The 27,200-nt window shown below is 45.2% G+C and overlaps 2 protein-coding genes across 11 annotated transcripts in view; both read left to right on the forward strand.

Moving 5' to 3' along the window:
* ncam1b (neural cell adhesion molecule 1b) overlaps positions 1-25,036 on the forward strand; it is a 64,424-nt gene extending 39,388 nt beyond the window's left edge. For 2 of the 10 annotated variants that reach the window (XM_053873459.1, XM_053873460.1), the window contains 13 exons: positions 3,879-3,908; positions 9,062-9,212; positions 9,280-9,467; positions 9,748-9,844; positions 9,996-10,166; positions 10,288-10,416; positions 11,715-11,747; positions 13,608-13,732; positions 14,034-14,214; positions 16,124-16,322; positions 17,100-17,216; positions 17,802-18,779; positions 21,022-25,036. In XM_053873459.1, coding sequence (XP_053729434.1) covers positions 3,879-3,908; positions 9,062-9,212; positions 9,280-9,467; positions 9,748-9,844; positions 9,996-10,166; positions 10,288-10,416; positions 11,715-11,747; positions 13,608-13,732; positions 14,034-14,214; positions 16,124-16,322; positions 17,100-17,216; positions 17,802-18,779; positions 21,022-21,127 — 2,505 coding nt within the window. In that variant the 3' untranslated portion in view covers positions 21,128-25,036. Of the gene's footprint in view, positions 1-3,878; positions 3,909-9,061; positions 9,213-9,279; positions 9,468-9,747; positions 9,845-9,995; positions 10,167-10,287; positions 10,417-11,714; positions 11,748-13,607; positions 13,733-14,033; positions 14,215-15,358; positions 16,060-16,123; positions 16,323-17,099; positions 17,217-17,801; positions 18,798-21,021 lie in introns of those variants that run through there. The other 8 variants (XM_053873461.1, XM_053873464.1, XM_053873466.1 and 5 more) reach the window with 7 other exon arrangements.
* A 1,493-nt stretch (positions 25,037-26,529) lies between these two features.
* zbtb16b (zinc finger and BTB domain containing 16b) overlaps positions 26,530-27,200 on the forward strand; it is a 28,535-nt gene continuing 27,864 nt past the window's right edge. Inside the window, exon 1 of the mRNA XM_053873470.1 lies at positions 26,530-26,657. The gene's annotated coding sequence lies outside the window, so the exon portion shown is untranslated. The remainder of the gene's footprint in view (positions 26,658-27,200) is intronic.

Raw genomic sequence — 27,200 nt, forward strand, 5'->3', positions numbered from 1 at the left:
ACAGGCAGCGCTAATGCTACAACCTGGCATCAGTTCGGGACCATCAACAAATTCTAAACTGGTCAAAGTATTAGTGAAATCTTCAATAAGGCAATGAAAAACAACCATTTTAGGAGAGAGAATTGTGAAAAGGTTTTTCATAGCACAAGAGAAAGGACTGACAGTTTGTATAATGATTTGGAGAAAAGAATATGACTAAATGATCATTTCTTCACGATTTCTAATATTTCTTCAACAGCATCTAAGAAACGTGTCCAGACTGGTCCATAGTTCAAGTCAACTGTTCAGAGACATGACATACAGCAGACAGACGGCTCAATTTAACCCCTAAATAAAGCCTGTCAGACACCAGCGGCTTCTACTAGAGACATGAAAGATTGAGTTTCTCATCTCTACACTCAGTTCACTATTATATTTAAATGTAAACAAATAGTGATGTTGGAGACAAACTCCACCAATACGTTTCATCATAAAACAGTCTCAAGAGAGACTGCAGTGTACAACACATGGAGGAGAATGAAAAATGTTTAGTGATAATTATCGTGATCGGAGAAATTACAACAACCCGACGATCGACCATGCCTGCACATCGATAGTTATTACCATCAAAGGTGCCATATAAAATGCCAAAATGCTTCTCATATTAAAAGGTACGTTTTGTAAACAATTGTTCATAGTTTTGAACTTAATTTACTTCCTGTCAACAGCGTCAGACATCCCACCAATGACAGCGCTCTTCCATCCCGGGTCCACCAATCAATGTTGCGCCAGATTTCACCTGAAAACAAATATGACGTCCACGATTGCAAAGTCAATTCTCATGAAGGAATGAGAATCTGCGTATTTTCATCAAATTCGGCAAAATTATGGAGGAGAAACACCATTTTCATGGACGCCAGCGGGGACTATGCTGACACTAATGATCGGAAATTTAGGGCAAACTGCTGAAACAATTTGTCACGCCCCTCTTGCTGCAAGCATGGTAGTTTATTACAGGCAAAAAGCAACTCCATCAAGGATGTTGGCTAAAAGTCTTAAAGTTATGACTAAATTTCATTTTCAGAAAACACTGCACCATTTGAAGAATATGAATCAGTAAAGTTGGCCTACCGCTCCCCTTTAAGGACTTTCTGACAGTTCCTGAAAGTAAAGCTCTTTGATGCATTAATAAATGGAAAGTTTTATAAAGAGATGAACATTGGGGAAGCGCTGCTGTAATGTAGTGAACCGATGAAGCATTAAAAGCTGACTTGTGCTAGAATATTGGTGTCGTTTGACTGTTCTCATTGCGCTGTGATCTTCAGCTCGAAAGGTTAACAGAAGCAGAGATAAGTTCACACTTAATAGCTACTTGCACAAAATCGGTGGAACACAGAGAAACACTGTACGTCAAGTGGTTCGCTTCTGGAGGGTTGTGTTAAGGATTACTTAGGAATAACGTTAAAGCAGTGCATTAGGGTGAGGCCACGGCAAGAATGTAAACAGGTGATGCGTAAGAGATTATAGAAGAATTCTCATCAGTGAGACAAGAGGAAGGATGTGAAGATGAGGACAGACATTAGGGAGAGAAAGAGAACATCGGAAAGGTAGATCTGTCCCTTGTGTTGAGTCTGATTCTGGTTTTTTTTCCTCTTTTTAAAGCCAAATCTTGTCATAATAAATTAAATGGGATGAAGATAGCCACACTGCTCTTAAACAATGCATACTTGAACATGGTCACAACGAGAACAGGAGAGCTATAACCCTGAATAATTCATGTAAAATCTGAATTCAGAAGAGCTGGCGCACTCATGAACACAAGCATTAGGACTTGAACTCACCACTTGCCCGTCGACAGCAGACAACAGCCTCAGACAGCCACTTCCATAGGTACAGTGACTTAACTGCATTCAAGCTCTTGGTACTTTGTCAACTTCAGCTGCTCGCAATCGAGCGTGAAATCTCAGAGACGGTCAGGGAAGCTTGATGACCTTCTTTGAAAACAAGGCACAGCCAGACTGTGAGTGCTTGATGACATTATAATCTGATCATAGGACAGATTAAAAGAAGCTTTAAGAGCTGGCTGTAAATAAAGAAAGAGCTACATCCTTGTTTTTGGCAATAAAAAGGAGGGCAGAGTGTGTAGGAAGGCCAGACTGGCTGGTGAGATCTGACTGGAAAGCGTCAAGTCAATCGAAAGATTTAAGAGAGTAGATGAAGAGATGACATGAAATGAAGGTGCAGCTGCGGAAGATTAAGGGGAAAAACTGCCTTTTATTTATTGCTGTTATGTTTTGAAAGCTAGTGAAGGCAAAATGCAAAATGTATTAAACCTTGAGCTTTAGTTTTAAGGCAACTTTTTTTTGCTGGGGTATAGACATTAATGTAACACACATTCTTAAGTTGAAAAAAAGCAAATTTCTGCCCTCTGATATTTGCGCTCCAATTACCTCCCCGAGTAGTTTCAGACTGGGAGCGAGTATTTCACAAGTACAAATAAATTGCGAAAGAAGGAGAGAAATGTAGTATTGTCAGCAGGAATAAGGCGAAACAACTCATTTGTAGCAGCATGTCTATGAGCTGGGCTGCGTGATGTAATGATTTCGTCTTACAGACTCGCAAGTTTGGACGTCTTCACCAGCGGAGTGGATTTACTAGTAATGTAAACAGCGTTCAGGCGAGGCTTGAACGCTGTGTGGCTTGTTGTCTGTGTTAATGACTTTTTTTTTTTACATTGGCAATTACAATTCCCACTGAGAGTTGACATTTCTCTTTGGAATAAAAAAACAACAACAACAGAGCAGGAAGTGATGAGCCACATGTTGTTGTCAGCACATTGTTGTGACGCTCTGCTTAGCGAAAGTGATTGTTATGTGGCGAATTGTGTTTTGCAGGTTTGCATCTGCTGCTCTTCATTGTCCCTTTGTTTTAATCAAACACCTGCCAGCGATGTGACAGTGATACTTGGCGCAGAGCACTGAGGCGGTGATGAAGGGAAGCGCTGGGCTGATGTGGGGTTTAATGCAAGAGTGTTTCACTGCCTGTCGAATTTGAACCAGTGGGATGTTTGTGTGTGGTAGAAATAGGAACGACACAATGCACTTACAGCAACCTATTTCCGTTTAGGGTTGTCATTACACTTGGTAATGACATTTTTTTTTAATCTGGTGCCTTTTATTTTTTAAGTATGGCATTAGAACACTTCAGTCACTCATGTTGAACGGGATTTAATGGCCTGCAAATGAGTAAATACCAAGTTTCATGACGACACACTCTCTTTCAGACACCAGTTTGTAGAAAGAGTGCGGGAAGTTGTTGTCATGACATTCTCTCGCTGTTGCACCTGATGAAACGGCTGTTGATCACGTCTGTGTGGGCCCTCATGCCATCGCATCTCACTCTTGCCACACTTTCTCTCCTCGGTGCCATCCAATCCACAGCGCATGCCTTCCAAAAGTCATGTCGAGCTCCTTGCTGTCATTGTGATTTAATCCGGCACTGCATGCTGCCTGGTGCATTTCCAAAGACTTTTCTGTCAAACATGACGGGACACAACTCTTTGTACACTTTGTCTTGACTTATTTAACACGCTGTTTTTGTGCTAGCATCTTGGAAATGATGCCACTGTAAAGAGCATTGCTGACGCGCACAGAATGCTTTCACCAAGCATTTATTTGAGCAACCTGCTGGAGTAATTTGGAAGGTGTGACTGCTCGGGATGTAATGCCCCTGACTCTCACACCTTCTGGTTAATCCTGGCTATTAAATGCGGAAACAATTGGCCACTTTGGACTTTTGGCGCGGTTGTCAAGTGGGGAAATTCTGACACTTGCTCCAGTCTGATGTGAGTCAGCGTCATTGTCTAAGGTTTGCTCTGCCTTTTGCTCTGTTCTCCGCAGGCATCGTGGACTCGCCCTGAACAATATAAGGTATAACAAACGCATGACTGTTGTATTCACCTTTGATGTGAACAGACTCGGGCTAGATACGACCTTCTTGATCCATTAAGAATGTGGGGAGAAGTTAAAGGACGTTTCATCGTTGTAGCGGTGTTTCATCAATATTGCAAGTTTTTCAAAAGCTATCGTTGATCTTTGTTTCGTATGCAAATCCAAATATTCCGTTTATCTTCAAACACTTATCTGATTTCTGGCACAACAAAAAAGACCGACCCAATAAGCTTGTCGTCCTAATCAGGTTAAATATTTCAAACTAAAACATATCTCAGCTCCTTTGTAGGTGGTTGCTACACACCTGTTGCCGAGAGAGCGTGTGCTAACTTGTGTCACCGTGTCATTGGTTTTGCCGTTTGTGCGAAATTCCTGTCACACGTGAATCAGAGGGCAGCATGTGGAATGCACGGCTGCACACTGCAGCACTTATCTGAGGCACTTTTGATAAAGTCCAGGAACTGCTCTGGTTGAGGGGAGTGAGACGGTTGTCAGGCCACCGCAAGCCAACCAGTGCAGGGAAACAAAAGGGACCAGCAGGGGGCGTTAAGAGGAAGAGCAGCTGTTCAATTTTGTGGTGTTCATTTGGAAGGACGTTTCATGCGGCTGTTTAGCCCGAGCTGTAGTAATAGAGACTTTGCTAAGCGCCACAGAATGGAGGAGCTAGGTGAGCGATTTAGAAAGCAAGTCGATGGTCTGTGTGTATATATATATATATATATATATATATATATACTACTAATAATAATACATTGGTTTTATATAGCACTTTTCTCAGGTACTCAAAGACGCTTTATCAGTTTTCAAAAGCCATTCTAGTTCATAATAAAACACGAACTGTCAATTCTAATAAGGTTGGTCTCACAAACGCGAAAAAAATAACAAATAACACGATAAATATCCGAAAATAACGTAATAATGATACTCCAGAAATGGGCTTTAAGTCGTCTTAGGTGGCTTTGTAGTGTCCGCTACTTTTTGAGGGGAATGTGGCTGCATTCAAAGTTCAGTCGCTCTATAAATTCAATTCTATTCCCCAGCCTTTGAGGGAAGAGTAGAATTACCTGTCCTGAAATAGCAGTACTTTCGCTTGTTTCTAAATCAATGCTGGCTCAAACGGAAATTAGGAGTCTGTTGCTCGGCACAACAGAAGACAGATTTTCCCATCAGACTCCGTGACGTTACGAAACAGGAACGCACCATGTATGTCAGACAGAAGATGGCACGCGGACGTGGCGCAGCAGCTATTTATACTCCCTCAGTACGGTGACTGCGCTTCATGGAAATGTTGGTGTTGATATTAGCCGTGCTCCATCTCAACAGGCTGAACAATGTGTTGATCTCCAAGCACATATTTGTCAGGACAGTCAAAAAATTTGTGAGCCTTTAATTAAACATGTCCTCAGAGATTAACGGAACTCGTGGTCTGGTCTCCCAGGAGTGTCGCTTCACCGCAACTACAAGTTAATCTGTCAGAGCTCTGCTGGCTTGTCGAGCTGACGGGCTGCCGAGTCACTGCTTGCTTCCATCGTTTGTTTTCCGCACCTCTCAGCTCCTTGTCATCGTATCACTGTGAATTTACTGCTTAAAAATAAAACTAACAAAAAAAAAATTCAGCCTCCACATTTGATCAGACTTCACACTACAACACAGGAAATGTCTTTTAAGTTATTAATATTTACAAGGCACTTTTTCTTTAAAAACGGACAAATCTCACTGCACATGATGTGGAACTGGTCCTTTGGAAGAAAAAAATACAATAAAAATATACAAACCGCTAAACACAAATTTGAGATGATAAACATTTCATTTTGAACATTTCCTGTGTGGTGTAGTTTTGAGGAGTAAAATGGTTGCACAGGTGCCCAAGTGCTTAAAGGGACATTTTATTTTCTGAATATCTCCCTTTCAAACCAGCGATTTTTGTTTACATGGTGCAGCATATTGCTCAAGTAGACATTGGGGTGCGGGAGACAGCCTTGCTTGTTGGGGTCAAACTAAAGGGTATTGTGTTATGTAAGTGGCCCCCTGGCCCTGTTAACTGTTCTGCATAATGAATGCCCCAGACGAGCTTTGTCTTCTGAATTTGAATAGAAACCAACCACAGCGTCGGAGAGTGGCTTACAGTGAACCCTGCTTCAATTTGGGTAAAAGCGTCTCTGGCAAACTGAAGGACAAAAAAAAAAAATAGCATCTTCAAAATAGAAATATTGAATCGCTCAGTATTGCCTGTATTTTAGATTCAGGGCCTTTGTGTACTGATAAAATATTAATGAGTTATGAATTATAGCGGTGCATTCAAGTTTTCCTTTTGGAGGAAAAGGTTTCTTCAAGGGATTAAATTAAGTTAATCTCTCACAGTTCAAGCAGCTTAATTAATACTGAGCTTTGATATCTGCAGTGCTGTTCCTGCATCTGGCAGATAAACAGAAGTTGAACTTGAATCAAATTTTCGGGGGGGAACAGACTCACGCCTCAGTTTGGATGATGCCCTTTTACGGTGCCATCATTCTGAATCGCTCTGTTTTTCTGCTGTGTGGAGAAAAGAATTTCTCGAAGACAGACCAGCAGCGAGAATGTTGAGAACATTGTTGCAATGTTTCCTAAGTGCTGAATGTGCTAATTTATTGATGCCCGTCTGTCAGAGGAGGTCACAACATTTGGAGCCTGTCTAAGGACAGAGTACCATTAAGTAGCCTCACCCTCAGTCTGATCTCTTCGTTCGCGAGGCAGACTGTTATTACCGCGGCGGTGGCGGCGGTGGATGGCTGCACGACGACGAAAAAAAACACCAAGAAGTAAAGCTCTTGGACATGATTTCCTTCTCCCTCTTAAACCCCACCTGCGTTGTTGTTCCTGTAGCTGCCGTAGTCATCAACGCGATGAACTTATGCTCATCCTTTTAGTGCTCACGAGCTCGAGGCAGGATTGTTCATTACTTCTCACCAGTCTTGTCATTGAGGTGGTGATCATCTCACAGGCAGCTTCATCCATGCCTAAAAACTGTGCCAGGAAAAGGTCGCCGCTTAATGGAGCAAACGGATTATCGCAGAGAAGCACCAAACCTTAAAAGCATTCATCACAAAGTACGACAACAGGGAGCCTTTGTGCAGCTCCATCCAAGCTTAAAAGTGGTGTTGACTCTGGAAACGTTTATGTACGGACTGACCTGTGTTTAAACCAATGTTATCCACAGTCAGTTATTAAAAGGAATCCTGTAAAGGATTTGATCTGAGAGAGGGGAACAGCTAACAGATATCAAAAAAGCTATTGACATCAATTGAAGAATGAAATAACAAAGGGATTTTAGAAAAAAAACTCTCGAATCTCCTTGGCTGAAGTGATTGTATACAAAACACATGACGGCAAGACACAGACAATTTTGGATTTTAAATACACTGCTTAGTTCAGTCGTCCAGTGCAGGGGTTCTTAACCACCTTTCCCTGAACAAATGACATGTTGATACGATATGATCATAAGATATAAGTCAAGTGTAAATGAACGTATCGCAATAAACTGTTGTAATTAATTTTCAAAACTACTCCAACAGGTGCTTTCGTGAACAGTTTTTACTGTTGGGGGCGAAATCACTTTCTTTATCATCGTTTTATTTTCAAGAACTTCTCCATAGTTGGTAACTATCACAGAGTTGCAGCTGTCAAGTCAATTCAGTGACACACTACTGCCACCACACGTGGCTAATGTGTTACAACTGAGCGTCTCACGGCCTAAAGGGAAAAAACAAAAAACTTTTGGCGGCCCTTTCGGTGGCGCTCGCCGCCCAACCACAGGCCCCAGCCCTATGGTTAAGAGTCACTGCTCTAGTGAGTGAAAATGACCTTTGTACTTCACTAGTTCAGATCTATATACTCTCTTGTTTGTGTACTTTGTGGCACTGCCGTCCATACTACATTCTTCCATCGATTGAAATATTTTTTGCAAAAAATTGAGCATAGTCTTTATGTTTTTGTTGTTAAATGCTCAAAAGCAACTGATGACACATGAAACATTTATATCCACCTGTGATGGTCTGGAAAATATGACTCTTGCTGTCACTTGTTGATGACATCATGCTATGATTCTGAATTGTCAATAGAGTGCAGTAAAAAGGATTTACACGACACTCATGCAGTAACAATGCAGTATATGCATTGTTTCCATGTTTACGAACAGATGGATACCAAAACTTCTTGGTTGTCCTGTCACCAAGGGGAAAGGAGAACCATCGTAAGTGAGTTGGCGCGCCTTGGAGAGTTGCGATATTTCTATATAGGAGTAATTCCTGGTTCTCAGGCACAGAACAAGTCTAGACACGTGGTTCTCAGGAGGTGCCCTACGTCGAGAGCAAAACTGACGGTGGAGGAATAAACAGCGCTTCACTTCAGCATAAATGTGCAGACGCGTCGATGCTTATCCATCAGCATATTTCACAAGTCTGTGTGGGGAAAAACCCTGGTGGCTTCTGGTGCCTTCTGCCATCAATTATTGATGAGCTCCCCTGTTCTGTCAACTGTGTCCTCATGCTTCCATATTTTCACCGAGCAGGGAGTCTGTTTCATCAGGGCACCACATCCTCCACTCATCAAAGGATTTACTGCAATTTTCACACCCTCTATGGAAATGACAAACTTTTAATGGCTGAAGATTTCCAGCCTTCCAGGTCATTATCTGGAAGTTGTCCCCGTCCAGATGTTCCCGTAGCACGCCTCAGAGATTCTCACCGATCGGCGGAGGGTGTGGGCGCAGTTCTGGTTCAGCTAACCGACCGCGGGAAAATCTAATGACTTTCCCACAGGCAGTACAATCACCTTGTTTGCGACCAAAATCTTAGCCTACCATACCCCTCCTCTTTGTTTGGGCGCCACTCGATGTTTATAGCTTTTTTTGGAGAGCTGAAACATCTGAATGCTCTGGTGTCTTGAGTGTGAGTCCAGCTGGTGCATCAAGGTGTTGGTGCGGAAATGTGGAGGTGACCTTTGAACCAGACGTTCTTCAGACTCTTTCATAGCAACTAGAAGTGTGATAATTTACATACTGCGATGTGAGATTGTATTTCATGGACTGTCACAGGAGAAAGTTTATAGTTAGCGGAGTGAAACCTGAAGTCTCGTCTCTGTCTGCTCCCCAACAGAGCTTAGATGGGAACGTTGTGGTGAGGAGTGACGCGCGCGTCTCCTCCCTCACGCTCAAGTTGGTCAAGTACACAGACGCGGGCCAGTACCTGTGCTCGGCGCGCAGCGCCATCGGCGAGGACGAGCAGTCTGCGTTTTTGGAGGTCCGATGTAAGTGTCTACCCTCTTGACATGTTTCCAAAAAAACTTTTTTTTAATTCCCTTTTCCCGCTACAAGACGCCCCCAAGATCCACGGTCCTGTAGCTGTGTACACCTGGGAGAGAAACCCAGTCAACATGAGCTGTGAGGTGAAGGCTCATCCCATGGAAGTCAACATTGCTTGGTTCAGAGACGGGCAGGAGCTGCCCAACATAAACACCTCCAACATTAAGGTCTTCAGGTCCTTGTTGGTGAGCTACTTGCAGGTACGTGCTCTTCTTTCTCCCCATGTGGGCACACGTTAACACCCCTCTCCTCCCCGTGTCATCAACATTTGATGAGTGTGGGCACGGAGCTAAGTGTTTTCTTTCAATACCATTGTGGGGAGGGGGGAGATGAATAATTCAGCAGCAGCTCAGTGCAACAAATAAAAATAATCTTCTCTAATGGACAAACGAAAAGGTCACCTTTCGAGAGAGACTCAGGTTTGCTCATTGGTTCTGGCAAACTACCGCTCTCAACAAACAACTGTCATTTCCGCCGCAGATCACGCCGGAGTCTGAAAACGACTTTGGGAGCTACAACTGCACGGCGTCCAACGAGATGGGGACAGAGTCGAAGGAGTTCCTGCTCATTCAGGCCGGTCAGTGGTGCATCAGCCTCATGAACAAGTCATTGCTTTGTTGAATAAGAAGCCAATAATAAAGGAGGACAGTTTCCCACTTCCATAAAAGAGGCGTTCGTACGTGACTGACTGGGGTTTTAACAGCATTTTCTATCCGTCTCTCTACCAGAGGTGCCATCATCTCCATTCATCCAAGAGGTGAGACCTTTTTCCACCACGGCGCAGATGCAGTTTGAAGAGCCTGAAGCGAACGGAGGAGTTCCAGTTCTGAAGTACAAAGCAGAGTGGAGGACGCAAGGTCGAGGGAGCTGGCAGCACAGAATCTTCGATGCCCAAGACGGTACGAAAAACAAGATTCATTAAACATTATGTAAGAAGGAATCTAGTTTATACCCATGCTAGCTTTGAAAAGAAGATGGGTGGCAGTACAGGAAGAACAATGGGATCTGCTCCTGTGACAGGCTCGATCACCGAGGTGACAGTCACAGGCCTGAGGCCAGAGACCAGCTACGAGGTGAAGCTGTCCGCCATCAATGGCAAAGGTGAAGGCGAAAGCAGCCCCGCCGAGTTCTTCAAGACGGAACCAGTCCGTAAGTCGCATGTTTACACACAGATGACTGCACTCCATAAATCTTTTATTGAAGCCCCCCACCCCTCTTTCACGCTCGTCTTCCCAAGTACAGTGTCGGAATTCATTAGTTTCCCTTTCTAGTGAGACATCTTTGGGGAAATAAAACAGTGATTTAATTATGTTTTATTCCACTTGAGCGTCACACAAGAAGCCGAGTTGTCATAGCAGATTAAAAAAGTAGATTCTACCGTGAAGTAACCTTTGAAATCCGGGAGGTTTTAACAACTATTTTATGCTCCGAAGCTTCATTTCAATTGTATTCCAAGAAGCTATGCTAACTTATTCCAAGTGCCATCATGCGCTGGTTTGTACCCTTTTGACGCTGACTTAGAAAGGCTATTTCTTGTATATAGCTCCCTCTGTTGGTGGGGGGTGTATTGTCATCTACAATTTTTTTCCCCAAAAATTTCCCGTTTCCCCCACAATAGCAGGAGCTTTAGATGGCCTTTCATCATCATCAAGGCTGGGGTCACATTGAGACAGTCGGGGAGGAGGTTGCCTGCATGATGGTTGCTTTACCTCAGACCAGATGTTCTCATGATAAAGTCGTGGAGAGTTTGTCAGGAGCAAAATACAATCCAGAACTCTTTATAGTCAACCCTTGACACATCAAATGGAGTTAAGATTTCACATCACTTGTCAATGGACACCCACTATACAGTATGAAAGCATGTTCTGATGAAATCTAATAAAACGGTTTTAAACTAAACTGCAAAACTAAAGGAAATGCACCAGAATAATCGGTTTTCCCTGGGAATTCCTGTGCTTTACTGGACACACAAGCAGGCGGGAGCCGCGAGTCTAAAGGGATCAGCTAAAGTAGCAGTTCAAGAAGAGTTTTTGCGAATGTTGAATTGACGGCACTCGTAGGTTTAATGACCGATGGATTGTGAATTAGTTGCGTGTAACTTTGGATTCATCCCTCTCTGTAAAGAAGAAATTATTTTCCTGCTGTCTAAGCAACAATAATGAACATTTGCCGCGTCACTTTGTTCCAGAATTGCCACCCAAAGAACAGCACGATGGAGTTGGATGAGCAGATCCGCACATAAAGCAGCACATTAGTGTTTTTACAGCCAATGGTTAGGTCTCACAAATGACAGTCTCAGGAAGTTTACGAGTGCGAGGACGTTGCTGGCGAGCCCTTGTTCAGGAAGCCGGCGCAGGAAAGAAGGCTCCTCTCACTTGTGCATTGTTATGGCTGGTCGTTCTCGTCTTGCTTCCTAATGACTGACGTCTTTTCTTCTGTGTCTTCAGATGGCATTTTTCATATTTTCTCTGAAGACGCAGGTTCGTTCTGCCGTGACAATAATAGACTTCCATTGTTTGTCGCTACAGGAGTTCCCCAGTCACCGGGACTAATTAGCTCTGTTGTTTAACTAAACCGCATCTTGCTCTTTTTTCTAGGAAACGTAGCTTGGGTTTGTCAGTAAAAACACGTTTGTCTCTTACATGTAGATCACTGACCCCTCCATCTGTTGAGAGCTCTAGAAACACGAACTTTAACAACAACTTTAAATGAATTGGCTCAACAAACTGCATTATTGATGAAATTAAATCAGGGTTTTAAGCGCTGCACGTTCGCCCTCCGGCTGCAGATGGTTAGCTTAATCGGTGGGGTTTACATCTGAAGCAGAATTCTGCTGCGGCTCATTCACAAGTCACCTTTCTGTTCTTTTCATTTCCTGTTCATTTTGTTGTTCATGTTTCTTCTGCTTCCTTCCATCTCTGTCCTCCAATCACCTGTTCATTTCATGACTGTTGTGTGGCGTACATGCTGTTGACCATCCTCAACTCAGAAGGTACGTTAGTGGTGAAACTAGCTCGAGAGATGTTGCTTTGTGGTGCTGACGTTCATCATTTGACTCATTCCTCATTGCATTCATGTTCCTATTAAGGCAGACTTGTCAAGCTATTCACAATAGAGTGCTGAGTATCAAGCTTGAAATTCAAAAAACCTCGCTGATGAACAGGAAACCCCGTTCTTTTTCATGGCTGTGGTCACTTTGACACGAGCTAGTTGTCACACACATTGGCACTAGTGTTTGGCGACAAAATTGAAATTGTTGTTGTTCAGAGATAGAACAAAAGGACAACTGAAAAGCAAATAATTTGATGTGAGACGTTCCGAATCCCGAGAGACTTTCCTATGTCTGTGAAATACAAAAATACGTACTGGCCGCTTATAACAGGAGTCCGAGACAGAGAGCACTGCAGTTTCCACTCTGGACATTTTCAAACGTTTCAGATTCAGGTGGCTAACAACGCTGCACCCGACTCCAAAACAGCAACGGAGTTGGTGTCATTTACGCAGAGACGAAAACAACTGCGTTGCTGTTGCTGAGAAAAGCTGGTCATCTAGCTAGCTATTAATAGTTATTTCTTGGGCTATTAGCTTAGCGTTCCAAATATCAGACTCGGACCGGCGGGTGTTGCTCAGCATTAGCCACGCTAACAGCCTGCTGCTGAGGAACCAGCGGTCTCACTTTCATGAGCCTGGAAAACTCTCTGCGCTCTGTCAAGTGCTGGTGCTTTAAATGCCGTGTTTAATGTGAAGGCGCTTCCCTGCGCAGCATTGTCCTGTGCATGTGCTGCAGGATGCAAACTTTAAATGACAGATTAAAAGAAGCTCCACAGCAGACATGCTGCTGCCCAGTGAGCAGCGTGTAGGGAGGAGCGGACGAGTCAGAATCAGCAGGGCTTCATCAGAGCGCCGGCCGTCACACGTGATTGGCATCCACCGATCACGCTGAAATCGGCCGATCACGATCAGTGACCGATCGATCGGAGCATCCCTAGTTATGATGTATGAATTTTGCCAGTTTAGAAAATAGTGATTCATCCTCTCATATCAGCAGCTGTGGTCTCATCTTGCCATGAATAAGTCGACGAGTTCCGCCGCCAAATGACCCTGTTAGTTGGCGAGAACTAACCAACGTGCCGACGCCTCATCACGCTACATTATTAACGTATTCTTCCCCTGCATTCACTGCCGCGACTCTTAATTGGATTTATGAGAAAAATAATAGCGCTTCTTCCGTGACTAAACGCTAATCTTAAAAAGACCTCACAGTCCTCGACTTCCTAATTGAGATCGGCTTCGTACGTGACGAATAAACAATCCCTTCTTCTGTGATTGGCCTCCTGCAGGAAACCCAAACCCGCCTAAACTACAAGGCGCCCTCCAGTCCAAAGGCAACTCCTTCAAAGTGAGTTGGATCAAGCAGGATGACGGCGGCTCCCCCATCTTACACTATCTCGTCCGCTACAAACCAGTGAGTACAACAACTGGAGCAGAAAGTGAAGTCAACAGAGAGAGTTAATCAGCTTTCACCTCGGGACATTCATAAAGCCAAAAAAAAAGCTCTCGCCGCCACAATTTGATGTCTGCAGCCCCAACAACACAACTGTCTGTCGTCACTAGAGGGCGCTCTTTGCTCTATAATCTTTGGCTTTGAACAACTAGTTCATATAAATCTAATTTTTAAAGTGAGAGCATCCCCTTCTGTGATGTCTGAACATCATATTTCCCGCCTTTCTTGCAGCATTTTATCAACTCGTGTCATCTTTCATCAGGCAAAAGACGCAAACTGGAAACCCGAAATCCGACTTCCCAGCGCGAGCGTGCATGTGGTCCTCAGTGAGCTGGAGTGGGACACAGAATACAATGTTCGTGTGGTGGCCGAGAATCAGAAGGGCAAGTCTGACCCGGCGTTGATCTCCATCCGGACCTCGTCAGAACCCGCCGCCATCCCTGGTAAGCAGTTTGGACTCTCTCTGGGTGACATCAGCAGTTTTGCTGCCCCTAATACGTACCTCACTTGTAGGGTTTGGATTTGGGAGGGAATTGAAGCAAATCTATTTCAGACACAGAAGCAGAGACAAAGTCTATTGTTGTTTCTGCCATTTATTTTACGGATGATCGAGAAAGTAAATATGTGAAGAAACTCACAACCCACCTCCGCTCTGGCTGAGAGTGAGTCACCTGCGGATTTATTGTCTCCTTATGCTGCCCGGATTATACCTGTGGTCATGCTGTTACTCCTCTAGAAGCAGATTCTTCCCGTCTTCAGAGGCTGTCATGGGAGCAAACGATTTTTTCTACCCTGCTTTATCTGCTCAAGCAAAGATCCTTGCAAATCAAATAATACTCTCAAATACCTCTTGTTCTCAGTGCAGCAGCTAACTGAGGAGCAGCCCTCAGAGCTGTACTTTTTTTTTCACCTCAGCTGCGTTAAAAGGTGAATTACAACTTAATAAATCCGCAAAAGGAAATCATTTCCTGGACAGCAGCGAGCCAGAAATGATTTTCCACTTGGATTTCCTCTCTTTAAAGTTTGGACAGCCGTCGCTGAATAAGCTGGACGGAGAAATGTGGCCGGCACTTTCAGCACGGGGGGAAACGATTTCCGCCGAGCAATTGTTTATTTACCAATTTGGACTCAAACGATCGTCCGTCTGGACGCAACATTGGAATTGGCTTTAAATGACCGCAGCTGTAGCTGTTGGTTTGATCCTTTCATGCACACACTCTCTGAAGTTTGCACCGGGCTCATACAGTAACTGACCTGTGAAATGCTAGTCATACTCCATGTAGCCGCGAACCATCACTTCCTGTCGCTCTCCTGCTCCACCACGAGCCACACTCCCGGTCTGTCCCCGCACTTTGTGTATAATTTCCCCCATGGATCAAAGCGTTTCTTGTTTTATTTACATTTTGTTTTTTCAGGCTTGACCATTTTTTCATTTTCTCTCTTCCTCTCCCTCTTTGTTCTCCCTTTCCCCGCCCACACTCTCTCACTGCTCCTGTCTTCATCCCTGCCCCCGGACATTGCCGCCGTGGACCACCTGAACATTTCCGTCTTCATTTTGGTGTCGGGCTGTGCTTTCTCTCCATCCAGCCACTCAGGGCTGCTCATCCGTGACGTGCACATTGGCATCACTCATTCTGTCCCTCATCACGACGCTCCTGCTGTTGTAGCGTTGGCCAGATTCCAACACACACCTTGTCTGTCTCGGCTGCTGAGCCGGAGGCTCTCGCTTGCTAAAAGTCAACGTTGTTCACCGATGTTTTCCGTTACCAGCCATGAGCCGATTTGTAGCGTGAGAACTTCCAAAGGTCGTAGAACACGATGCCTCTGGGGCTTAAGGAGGACAACTGTTATGGACAGAAGAGTTCTGTTAGAAGAGATTTGCGCTTGGTTTAAATAGTGGATGTGTTTATATCAACGCTGTTTACGTTGTGTCAGAAAGTGTGGAAAACAAGCTTAACACGACTAAAGAGAAACTTGATAAATGTTTGTCTAAGATCAGATAATGTATGTTTTTATACCTTTATATCTGGGCGGTGTTTAAAATATGCATGCGAGCTGTGTTTTGGTTTTTTTTTGTGAGAAAATTTGGTGTAAAACACTAGCAGCCGTTTGTAAAGTAATACTTGCAGGTATCTAGTCATGTTGATGATTACATTTGAATAAATGTATTGGCTATATTTTTATGCAAGTCTGTGGTTTCTGGGACAAAGTTATGAGGACAGTCTTTGACTTCTGCCGAGGCCTGCAGGTGAGTGGTTTTCAGCAGCATTTCTCTTGCTAGAAATAGTTGGCGGCAGCGTCAGTCAAACGCTCGCACTCGAGCAGCTCCTCCGCTCTGTTCTTATCTGGCAGATTTGGGCGACGAGGCGGCGCTCTCCATGGGCATCTTCCTCTGGGCAGGGATCCTTGTCGTGGTGTTTGTACTCCTGCTGCTGGCTGTCGACGTCACCTGCTACTTTGTGAACAAATGCGGCCTCATCATGTGTCTCTGCGGCAAGTCTGGCACTGGCACCAAGGGCCACAACCTGGAGGAGGGCAAGGCTGCGTTCATGTGAGTTGCACCAGAACCTGCTCTTCCTCTTGATTCCTCCTCCTTCTTCTCACACTCATTTCTTTCTCGCAATTGCTATGCAGTAATGGCTGCTCACGTCCGTGTTGCTGATGCCCATTTTGTTTTCAGCACGACGCAGTGAATGCATTCATGCAACAAATTGAATCGGATACTGTTTAAAAGATTGGAATGATGAAGTTTTCTAGTGTCGAGTTTAAAAGTTCAAATTCTTAGTCTTTTTCTTTCAAAAACATTGAAGTCTCTTTGAGTATGCGTAGACTGAGGAGCAGCCAGAAATGTATTTTTCTCTCTTGAAAGTTTGCATTAATCTTCAAATGATCGTTTCGTAGTTTGCCCGACTCCCATGTCACTACCGCTGTACTCTGCTGCCCCCTTGTGGCTGGACATCTTCGTATCTTATTTCTAAATAAACGGAAAACACAGACTTCATTTGATTTCATGTAGATTATTTGACGTGAAATGTAGATGAAAAAAAAGTCAGCGCCTCTATTTGTTCACTCTGTTCAAGAAGCTGCACAGAAATGAAGATGAATTACGACTTGTATTGGGTGAAGTTGGCGTAAAAGTTTATGTTGTGTTCTGCAAGCGCCGCAAAACTTAATGTCAGGGAGGAATTAGGAGCCCGGCAGTTGCCTGCAGGAATCCATCTCAATCGCACAACATGTCAAACGACGCTGCGGCAGATAACCGCGAGACAAATCTCCGTTGCTACCTTCTGCTGCGCTTGTTTAAGATTCCAGTGTGTCTTGTCAACAGGAAAGACGAGTCCAAAGAGCCGATCGTGGAGGTGAGAACAGAAGACGAGTGCACGGCCAATCACAACGCAGCCGGGCCGACAGAACCCAACGAAACCACGCCGCTCACAGAGCCTGAGTGAGTAGAGAGCAGCCTCTCGGCCTCATGTTTTTCTTTCTCTGTCGTGCTCTGCACTCCCCTCTGAAGAACGACCGAACCACCAGCCTCAAAACGGATCAATGACTCCAAAGACCAGGTCGTTCTGGAGTGGAGTCCACTGTCGCTTCCCGGGTCAGAGGGACGTGCACTTTGTTTTCAGAGAGTTCTTTTTGTTTTGTCTCATTACGTCAAGGTTGAAGCAATACCAGTTATACTTCACGTGGAATTGATAACGACAAGATTGAAAGAGACTGGTACTGTTTGACCCACATCGGTGGTTCTGAGCGGTGCGGCGCAGACGCGCGCTCTTTGACATGCAGATAGTCAACTCCATGCTGGTGTGTGTATGAGAAGTTTCCTTCAGTGTTCACTCACAGCATGACGTCCTTATTTTTCTTTGTCTCACTGGGCTTTTTAGTGGCTCTTTTTTCAGTTGCCTTGTCTGTTTGTATGATTTTCTGACTAAGAACTAATCCTCTGCATGCTCGTCCGGACCACCCTTCCTGTGTCACAGTCACCCTGGTGTCTAGTCTGTGTGTCTCTGTTCTCTCCCTGCTCTCTCAGGCTGGCGGCTTTCACTGCTGCTCTGGCACTGGACACGCTCTCCTCCGTAGCCACCAACTCTGACACGGCCACCGCGACCCTTGACCCCGCTCAGGACAGCCCCTCTAGCGAGACCACCACGCTGACTTGCAGTCTGTCCACCCCGGCCAATGACCCCTCGCCCACGCCGCTGCCAGCCCCGGCCCCGACCCCAGAATCGAACGCCGCCCCGCCGACTCCACCGATTTCCAATTCGGAAGTGGAAGCTAAAATGGCACCTCTAGTGGAGGAAAGAGAAAATAAACCTGCCGAGGAGCAGGAGAAGAAGACCACTCTTCCCATCACCCCTGACCTGCCCAGACCTCAGAAATCTGGAACACCAATCCCGCCCAAGCGCAGACACTCCCCAAAACTTGCGGCGTTGAACGCCATGAAAAACAGCCCCCCTGTATCACCGCTAGCAGCGTCCCCTTCCCCCACCACGCCCACCAGGAAGCCGGCTCCCAGCCCACCTGTCACAAAGACCACCACATCAGACAGTGAGACGCCAGCTCAGGCTCAGTCAGACAACACTGCCACAGACCCCAAAACGACCTCAAAACTAGGTGACCAAAACGTCCTTCCAGGTGACGCTAAAGCTAACATTCCGTCAGCTCCCAATTCAGTGGTTGCTGAAAAGGTGGCGGTAGAGCCCGCTGCCCCAAAGGTCACTCCCCAAAACCCCACAAGTCACCCCTGCGTCACACCCAATAGCTTCATAGCCTCACCGCAAGACACGTACGACTTCCTAATCGACGACATGGGTCTTAAAAACTCAGGCTTCGAGCTGGAGCTGAGTAACGGCACGGTGAGCCCCTGTCAACCTCCCCCAGACCTGATCAGTTTAGAGAGCCCGCCCTCCGCCCCCTTCTTGCCCAACGGAGACGGAGCAGACCTCTCCCCTTCAGTTCTGGAGGCATCAGAGACTCGAGCAAAGGCCGCTCCTCCTGTCAACGATGAGTACGGCGCCCTCTAGAGGTTTATCTGTTTGTGTGCGAGAGTGTGCGTGACTTGTGTGCCCATTCATTCACCACCGCATCGTGCCATCCGATTCGACATAGACTGTTGTTCTGGGGACACATGGCTGATACAAGCTGGTGTGTGACCGTGCTCCGATACGGCGGCTACCCTCAGTGTGTTGTGCAAAATGACACCCGACTCTTTACTAAACACGACGCTCCTGTTTTGTTGTTTACGCTTCACGATTAACACAGTAACATGAGTTCAACCAATCACTGCCGTTAGTCCATCAACAATAATGACCCCGCTGCAAAGTCAAAATATTTGGAAGCAAATGTGCAACGAAAAGGTGTCAGATGGCGACACCTGCTGTTCAATTAAGTGGGAATCAAGTGGTTTGAATAAATGTCTTTGAAGATTATTGCCACATTAACAGGACATTAAGAAGCATGTTAAGAGGCGAAGGAGTTCGTAACTCATGAGTTGAAACAACATGGCATATGAGTTTTTGATTTAGTTCCCAGAAGCTTATTTCTCAAATGTAGTAACATCATTTCTCCTCAGACAAATATTCATCTGCTCGACTTTCCTCAAAATTGAGTCTTTCTGCATCGATTTTCCGAATCGCTGTTGGAATACGCCATGATCTCCGTGGCTCTGATTTCAATCTGATTTTGAGCCAAACATTTCGAGCTCTCGCAGGCCTTGAGTTTGGTCCTCGACGTGATAAAAGCAAAATAAATGCTCTTTCAAATAAATGGCGTCCCTTAAACCGGTAATACCCAGAAAAAAACTAACAAAAATGAAAACCTCAGCAGCAGCTTCATTTAGAACACCTTTCTTGATCGAGTCTCTAAATGCCTTTGACAAATTTGAGCCCTAAAAATGAGTCTTGAATGTTTCTCTTCCCCATTGAAGAATCTTTTTTTCCTCCATGGCTATGAGGGATGAGCCATAAAACGGTTGGCAGCAGCTTCATATTCGTGTAAACTGCCCTATGTTTTCGTTTAGCTTGCAGCAACGCCGCCTAGAGGACATTACCGGTAATGACAGAGAGAATATATATTTACTTGTGGTGGGACTTTAACGAGTTAATTCCAACAAAAAAAAACGTTAAAATATTTTAATCGCATTTAATCGTTTTATTTTAATTTAATTGAATTGAATAGTTTGCTCTCCAGACAACAGGGAACCCTTGTAAGTGCAGGAGCTCCTGGTCCACTGATCCCACTGATGCACAAGACACGTGGCAGCTAGGATGATAACAACAACAACAAACATGGAGGAATCATCCCTGAACAAAAGCAAACAAAAGCATCTGTTTGCTTTTGTTCAGGGATGTTTTCCGCAACACAATGACCAGGGTTTCCACTGCTCTGAATGGACTTGAAACTCTTATAAAATAGAAATTCTTATACAAATATTTTCAAGACATTAAAAGAGAGAAGGTTAAATAAAAACTTGAATACAGCCACCATGGTGATTTATTGTGCTATTGTCAAACTGACGCAAAACAATATTTCGTTGTTTAAATGTATGTACGGGTCCATCATTTGATTCACTAATATACCAAATTCATTCAAATTGAAAAACGTGGCTTCTTGTGGCAAATATTCTTATACATTAAACTGCGATTAATTTAGATGAATTCATCTCAAATTCTTTAATTACATTAATATTTTTTTATTGAAGCCTGCCCCTAATATTTACAAACTAAGTAACAAGAATCACGTGCATAAATGTTGTGTACTTTTTCCTGCACATTTACTTCCAATAACAGTGTAAGACTGGGGAAACTTTGGTGACCCAGAGCTTCTTCTTCTTCTCAGACGCAGTGTCTTCGAAATAATAACTTCTAAATCCGGCTTGATTTTAAATTCAATCAGGTCAACACACTTCTGAGCAGTCGATCTGGAGCTCCAGTCGGCTCCAGCTGTCAGCTGTTCAGATGTTCCCCCTCGTCTTTACTGACTCCACAAAGTAGCGGCTGGTTTAAACGCCTCCTGATGTCTAATTCAACATAGCTTCAGCAGAGAACAAGGCCCGACGATGTTCAGAGACTATAAAGCTGCGGCAACACAAACCGCTCTGCTGTCAAGGTGGTGAAGAGATATGTAAGGAGACGTCTCACGCCAGTCTCCTTACATATTGGGTGAAGTTGTCATCGAGATTAAACGTTTCAAATCCTGCGCCGCGTGGCTGCCGTGTTAACCTCCCGCTGGTCTCTTCTCTCTCGCCCCAGGAAAATCAAGCTGGAGGAGGAGGCGGAGCTAGCCAACGCCCTGACAGAGATCACCGCGGAACACAACAGTGTCATACAGACAAAATCCACACAGAGCAAAGCGTGATGGGAAGGAAGGCGCCACTTTTGATTCAACCCCAAAAACATTCTGAGAGCAGCGGCCCGCGCTGCCGGAGTTTTTGATTTCCAGTGCCCTTAACCACACGTTCATGAGTACACGCTTGTCTGTCGACGGAGCCGAGCTACATCTGCAACCAAGACGTTCGAGCTCACCAAGATATTTATTATTTTTTTATGGTTTTATTTAACCTGCCGAGGAGTTTAGGGAGAATCTCTAATATATATATATGTATATGTATATATATATATATGAGCTGCTCATGGATTTGGGCTGTACGGAAGTGTAAAGAAAAAAAAAAAAGAAGAATTTTAAGAGAAATTATTTTTCTTATGTTGTACTGTTTCAATGTGACACTGATTTGTTTGGGATTTTTAGCGTAGCTTGTTATGCATGTCAAAACCAGCAAGTTTATTTTGGTCTGTCGTGGAGACGTGTCTTCCCGCGCAGACATGCGCTGGCACAAGCGAAAACCCGGGCTGGAGTTCAACTCTGAAGACAGGCTAGGGAATCCCCTCCCCCCACAGTTTGGATCCACCCACTTCAAATTGGCCGTCACCGCCTCACCGGCGTTCACCAAATCTTTTGGCACAAGAAGAAAAAAGGAAACGTAAAAAAAAAAAAAGACTCGCCAGCGGAACTCTGATTCCCAGCCGAGGACTGAGGAATCAGGTGAATGTCTCATGATCCCGAGCTCAATACACACCACGCGAGTCTGCGATAACCATCCTCGCTCCGCCGCGGACCAAAGGCTCCTCCTCGTCACACTTTTTGGGAGGATGATAAAGAGCATTTTTGTACTATTTAAAAACTACAGAGACTTCCATTCCTGCCTGCGAGCTTGTGCACTGTGCCTGTGTGTCGGTAGATTGTCCTGTCACTGGTTTCCATGATAATCTGCATAGCTTTGTCGTGAGCTTCTTTCTTTTGGTTCAGATGAATATATAGCGATATCTACTGTAAAATTAGAAGAAAAAAAAAAGTATGATCAATGGACTAACGTGATAATTATAATAATAGGTGTGGTGTATTCAATTGTCTGCGGTCACAGCGCTATGTTATTGCCAGTGGAAGGATTTGAGCCGTGGCATGAATTCTAAAACTGCGAGGCCGATCAACGTGTCCGGTTGGGTCCATATTGGAGTCTGTGAGTGTCTTTGGAGCCCGTTTGTGCGTGAACACATACTGTTCTTATCTTTTTTTTTTCTTTTTTTTTGTCTCTCCCTCAATTGTTAATCGAGTGTCCTGTACTGTGGTCTCTTTTTTTTTGCATTCTTGTCTTTCTGTTCCCTTTTTTAGAAAAAAGAAAAACTCACCCAGCTTTACAGTTCAGGACTGAGACTCGGGAAGCAGGGCGGTCGTGAAATGTTTGCTAGCTGGATTACGGCAGGTGTGGATTTAGAATGCTGTTCAGGGTTCAACCCAGGATTTTTTCCGGGTGTAGGGGGTGTGTCCAATAGAGAATGGGGCGGGCGACAGGGAAGACAAAAGCAGGGCAGATTGAACGTCTTTCACCTTCACCCGACTTAGATTTAGACTTAGGATCCTACCTTATAAGGCCAAGTCCTACTCAACTGACATTGGAGTCTAAGCTGGGGGTTTCCCATTATAGCGAGTCCATATCCCAGCATAGGCGGCCCATATGCTGTGAAGGGCGCTTTTACACTGTGGGTTCTGTCTCAAGACAAAGCTCTTTCGGCTCAGAAGTCAGAGGTGTCGTGGACTTGATCCCGGCTGGAGAGCTCCACCTTATCTCGGGAAACTCTCAGTGGGCAGTGAGCTTCTCGCCACAGGCGACTCGGCGCTAGATGCCAGAAACTACGTGTACCTCGTGACGCCACACAAACATGATAAATGCCGGGCAGTAAAGGGTCTGGTCGCTGTCTGGGCGCACAACATGGTTCAAAAACAACTTCTCAAACACCCAGAACTCTGGGAGCTGCAGGAAAATTGTGCTCGGGACTCGCGATGTGTGCGGGTGTTTGTTCGCCTTTATTAGGCTGATAAACACCAGATTTTATTGACAGACATATTTGCTTAGATGAATAATGCCGCGCTCTACAGTGACTGCTTTCACCGCTGATCAGCTGTCTGCATGTGGAGGACAGTGAAGAGGAAAGACGCAGCTCTCTCACTGTGTTCAACGCGTTGTGAGAGCAGCGTGGATCAGTCAAGACGCTTCATATTACACAGCTTGGTTCCGCTATTTCCTTGTAAAATAACCATGACAAGACTGTTCCATGTTTAGTTTTGGCTGTGAAACGCCACATTCTATATTCAATATCTGAGGTGAGGACGACTCGTCGTGCTAAGAATTGGCAGAAATAAGGAGGTCAAGCTGATGGTGGTAAATAGGTTGTTGCACGGCTCATGACAACTTCCTTGAGACGTGCTTCGTTGTGAGCCACAAACCCACTATTATGAGCAGAGCGCCTCCATCTGAGGAGGAAAAAAGGACATGGCCTGAGGCACATATGTGCGAGGCTGCACAGCAGGGGGCGAATCACCCGAGACAGAACCCGCAGGGTGAAAAGCCCCGAAGAATCTGTTACAGGATCAGGTCTGCACCCCCACATTTATGGCCACTGTTCCAGCAGCAGGTGAATATTTGGTGTAAACCACGAGACTTGACTGTAGGTCAGCGCTGCCAAATGAAAACCCGTCAGAAGCTCTGTCATCTCTCAGACACTCGGTGTAAAGGGGGAACTTCAACAGTCCAACATGTAAGGTCATTTTCTGAGACGCGACCAAAGACCGCGTCCAACTCAGATCAGTTGTCATGACAATGCTGAATCAGAGCCAGTGTTATCAGCAGGAGACGTGGAGTATAGCCACATGTGAGACCTGGCAATAGATCAGAAGCCCGACTCAAACCCTAAAATGGTGAGGCAACGACTCATGGTGTTGCTCATGATGCTAACATGCAGCAACAAAAGCAATGCACTGCAAACGCGTATGTCGGTTCAGAGATATTGTCCCTGCAGGAAGTGAAGGAAGTACCTTGACAGTGAAGGAGTTCGAGACTTGACCCAGTCGACAAATAAATGTGCGCGAGCATTTTGACAAGGAAAGTGGCTCTTAGCTCCATCGACATCGACATGCTAGTTTGTCTTACTGTGTGCTCTGTTGTGGGAACTGGTATCAAACTGTGGGCTTGAGTTCATGTAGAATGCTCATGTTTGGTTCTGGGATCCATTTTGTTATTCGCCAGTGCGAGTTTGTCAGGATCAAGTTCGCTGTCTTTCGCAGGTCGCCCGCGCGCTCAGCTTGACAAACAACTGTGACGTCATTGCTGTTTACAAACCTCAAACGGGTCTATAGATCAAGAGAAACCATATCAGCCGCTCAGACTTGGAGAACGCGCTTCAAAAGTTGGCACTTGTTAAAAAATGTGGTCTTACTTTGAGGAACTTCCTCGGCTCTCGGAGACTCAGCTTGGGAACATCACCATTCTAGCAGAACCAGAGATGTGGAGTAGAGCCATCTGTCTGACCTAGCATTGGATAGGAAACACAGGTCAGCCATTGTTCCAACATATGTAACCCGAACCATGTGCTATTTCTTCCTAGCCATTTTTTATTGACACAGCCCAGAGTGGACTGAGCCGTGACCTATGACCCCCTAGAGAACACAGTCAGCTGAGGTCAGTGGCCAGAATCTCCGTTCATGAAGGAGCTCTGTCATCCGTCGGCGTGTCCCCGTGATACGGTCAGATTTTCTCTCTTGTCCCTCGCGCATCAGTTGCTTCTCTTGTCAACAACTGACTGAAAGCGGTGATCTGAGCTCCACCACCACCTTGCTTCCTAGTCTCCTCACTTCGTGGAACGGATCCGTGTGTACAGTCGGACTGCTAACCCATTTTCAAAAAATAAAAAAAAACAAGGTTTCCAAAGCTAATTCTGTCCTGGCCCACTTTGTCAGTCATGAAAAATGAATCACGCTTTAGCGGCGTGTAATGGCGAACTACCGACAGCAGGTGGCGGTAAAGGACAGATGGTGAACCACTGTCACGTCACGGACGCTTCTGTCCACAGGTCGCAGTGCAAATAAGGTGCGACGGGACAGTGCGTGTCCAGATGCACGGCACTTCATAAACACCTGTTGCGTAACAGCAGGAACTGTGGAAGTAAACAGCGACATGTTCCACTAGAGCTTTGACATTTCACAACGTTTGTCACGTGGTCGTGTGCTGGAAGTCCACAGTTGTTGTCGAGTTCGCGGAGAGTTTCGTCACTAGATCAGCTGTAGGACGTCAGGAGCGGTGACGTCGATCCGGTGAAGATGATGAGGATGATGATGATGCCGAGTCGGCGGCCAAGTGTGCGGCACGCAGCCCTCCTCAAACCGGAAGTGAAATGAAGCAACCTTCAGCGTAAGAGCTCAAGTCGCCAGATTTAAAATGTAACAGGTTTATTTGTATGATCATTGTCGGAGGCAAGAATCATTCTTTAGAAATTACTTTGAATGAAACCCTTTAAAATATGTAAAAGAACAAGATACTATTGTAGTACTTTTGAAATTGATGAGTCACATAAAGTGAAGGAAACGTTGAGTTCAAATCCACTTGAACAAAGTGAGAGGTAATTATTTGGTAAAGAGCAATATCATTATTATTTATCTTAAATTGTATATTATTGACTCTATTTTCATCAATAAAGTATGAATCATCTTCACTCAGAATAACAGTAACCTTGTATTGGAGATTAGTGTCGAGGAGTCCCAGCAGGAGTCCAGATCTGTGGTTCTGGTCGGGCGGCGTTTGATGTATGTTTTGGGTCAGTCTTGTTTTTGTGACCCACATGCAATATAAGTCAAGGTTTTGTTTTAAAAGTGGAAACATGACGGCACAAAACTCATGGTGCCTCTGGCTGCAATTCAGTCGGACACCATGAAGCTCCCACCACCAGGTTCTCCTGAGCGTTTTAGGTTTGTGGGCCTCATCTTCTGCTTGCCAAACAAGCATTGTTTCATCATATGCGCGAGCTGACGTCCAAAACTCACGGTTCAGCACTTCTTCCAGAAGCCCACCATGATGGTGACCCGGCAACATCAACATGACAAGAGGCCAACGGACAGATGTCAGAGGACCTCGCTGACGTCTGCGTCCACCAGGTCAGTTGTGCCCAGATTTCATGGAAACTGTTGGGGTTTACAAAATGTTAGGAGCTTTCTATGCTTCAATCCACACGTATGTCACTCCATAAATCAAATAGTCTGTCAAGACAATTGTCAAATCTTTCAATACTGCACCGAACTAGACTGAAGAAACACATTTAAAGTGTGTTTCAGTTTTCCAAAGCCAATGTACAAGTGGTCGAGAGGAATAGTATTTTTCATTTTATTAAGCTGGTTTTATTTTTTAAGCGCAGACCGGAAGTGCGCCGTGTTTCCCGCGCGCTTGGCGCACTCGGCGGGTAATGATGCGCGGACCTGGAGCAGGACTGTTTGGAGCGCGTACTGTGAAATGTGTCAGCGTGATGTTGCGCGGATAATCATCGGAGGACGTTCGACACCAGAGGTAAGCAGACGCGCTCACTTCGGCCGCGCGTTTACTCTGCGCGCCACTACTTTTTTTTTGGACCATTTAGATTCATGTCACTCTCGCTGTGATCCGTTTAAGGACGGCAAGTTTGTCTGCGGAACTTCATGTGGAACTCGAGCGTTGGTTAGAAAGCCCAGCTGACCGAAAGTGCCGCAGTCTTTTTGGTCTTTTTTGGGGGGATGTTTGGCGCGTCTGCACCTGACGCGCGCCGGTTCCTCTCGCGTCTGTCTGACCAGCGTTCGCTTCTTTTATAGGTCAAAATTGAGACCCTGCTCGGTCAGAATTGGCGCGTTGAGCTTCAGTCCGACTCTCAGCAGCGTGGATAAGTTGTTCAGGGATCCCTCGCTGGGAAGCTTGATAGTCCGCGACACATCTAAGCGCGGACGTGAGCAGCCTAAATGACGCGTTTTCAGGGCGTCCGTTAACAACCAGTCTACCTGTTGAGTGAGTGTGAGTGGTGTGATGATGATGGTGGTGATGAAGTGAAGCGTCACCTCTCAGTATGCAGACGTTATTACA

Source organism: Synchiropus splendidus, chromosome 8 (assembly GCF_027744825.2).
Source record: "Synchiropus splendidus isolate RoL2022-P1 chromosome 8, RoL_Sspl_1.0, whole genome shotgun sequence".
Lineage (NCBI taxonomy): Eukaryota > Metazoa > Chordata > Actinopteri > Syngnathiformes > Callionymidae > Synchiropus > Synchiropus splendidus.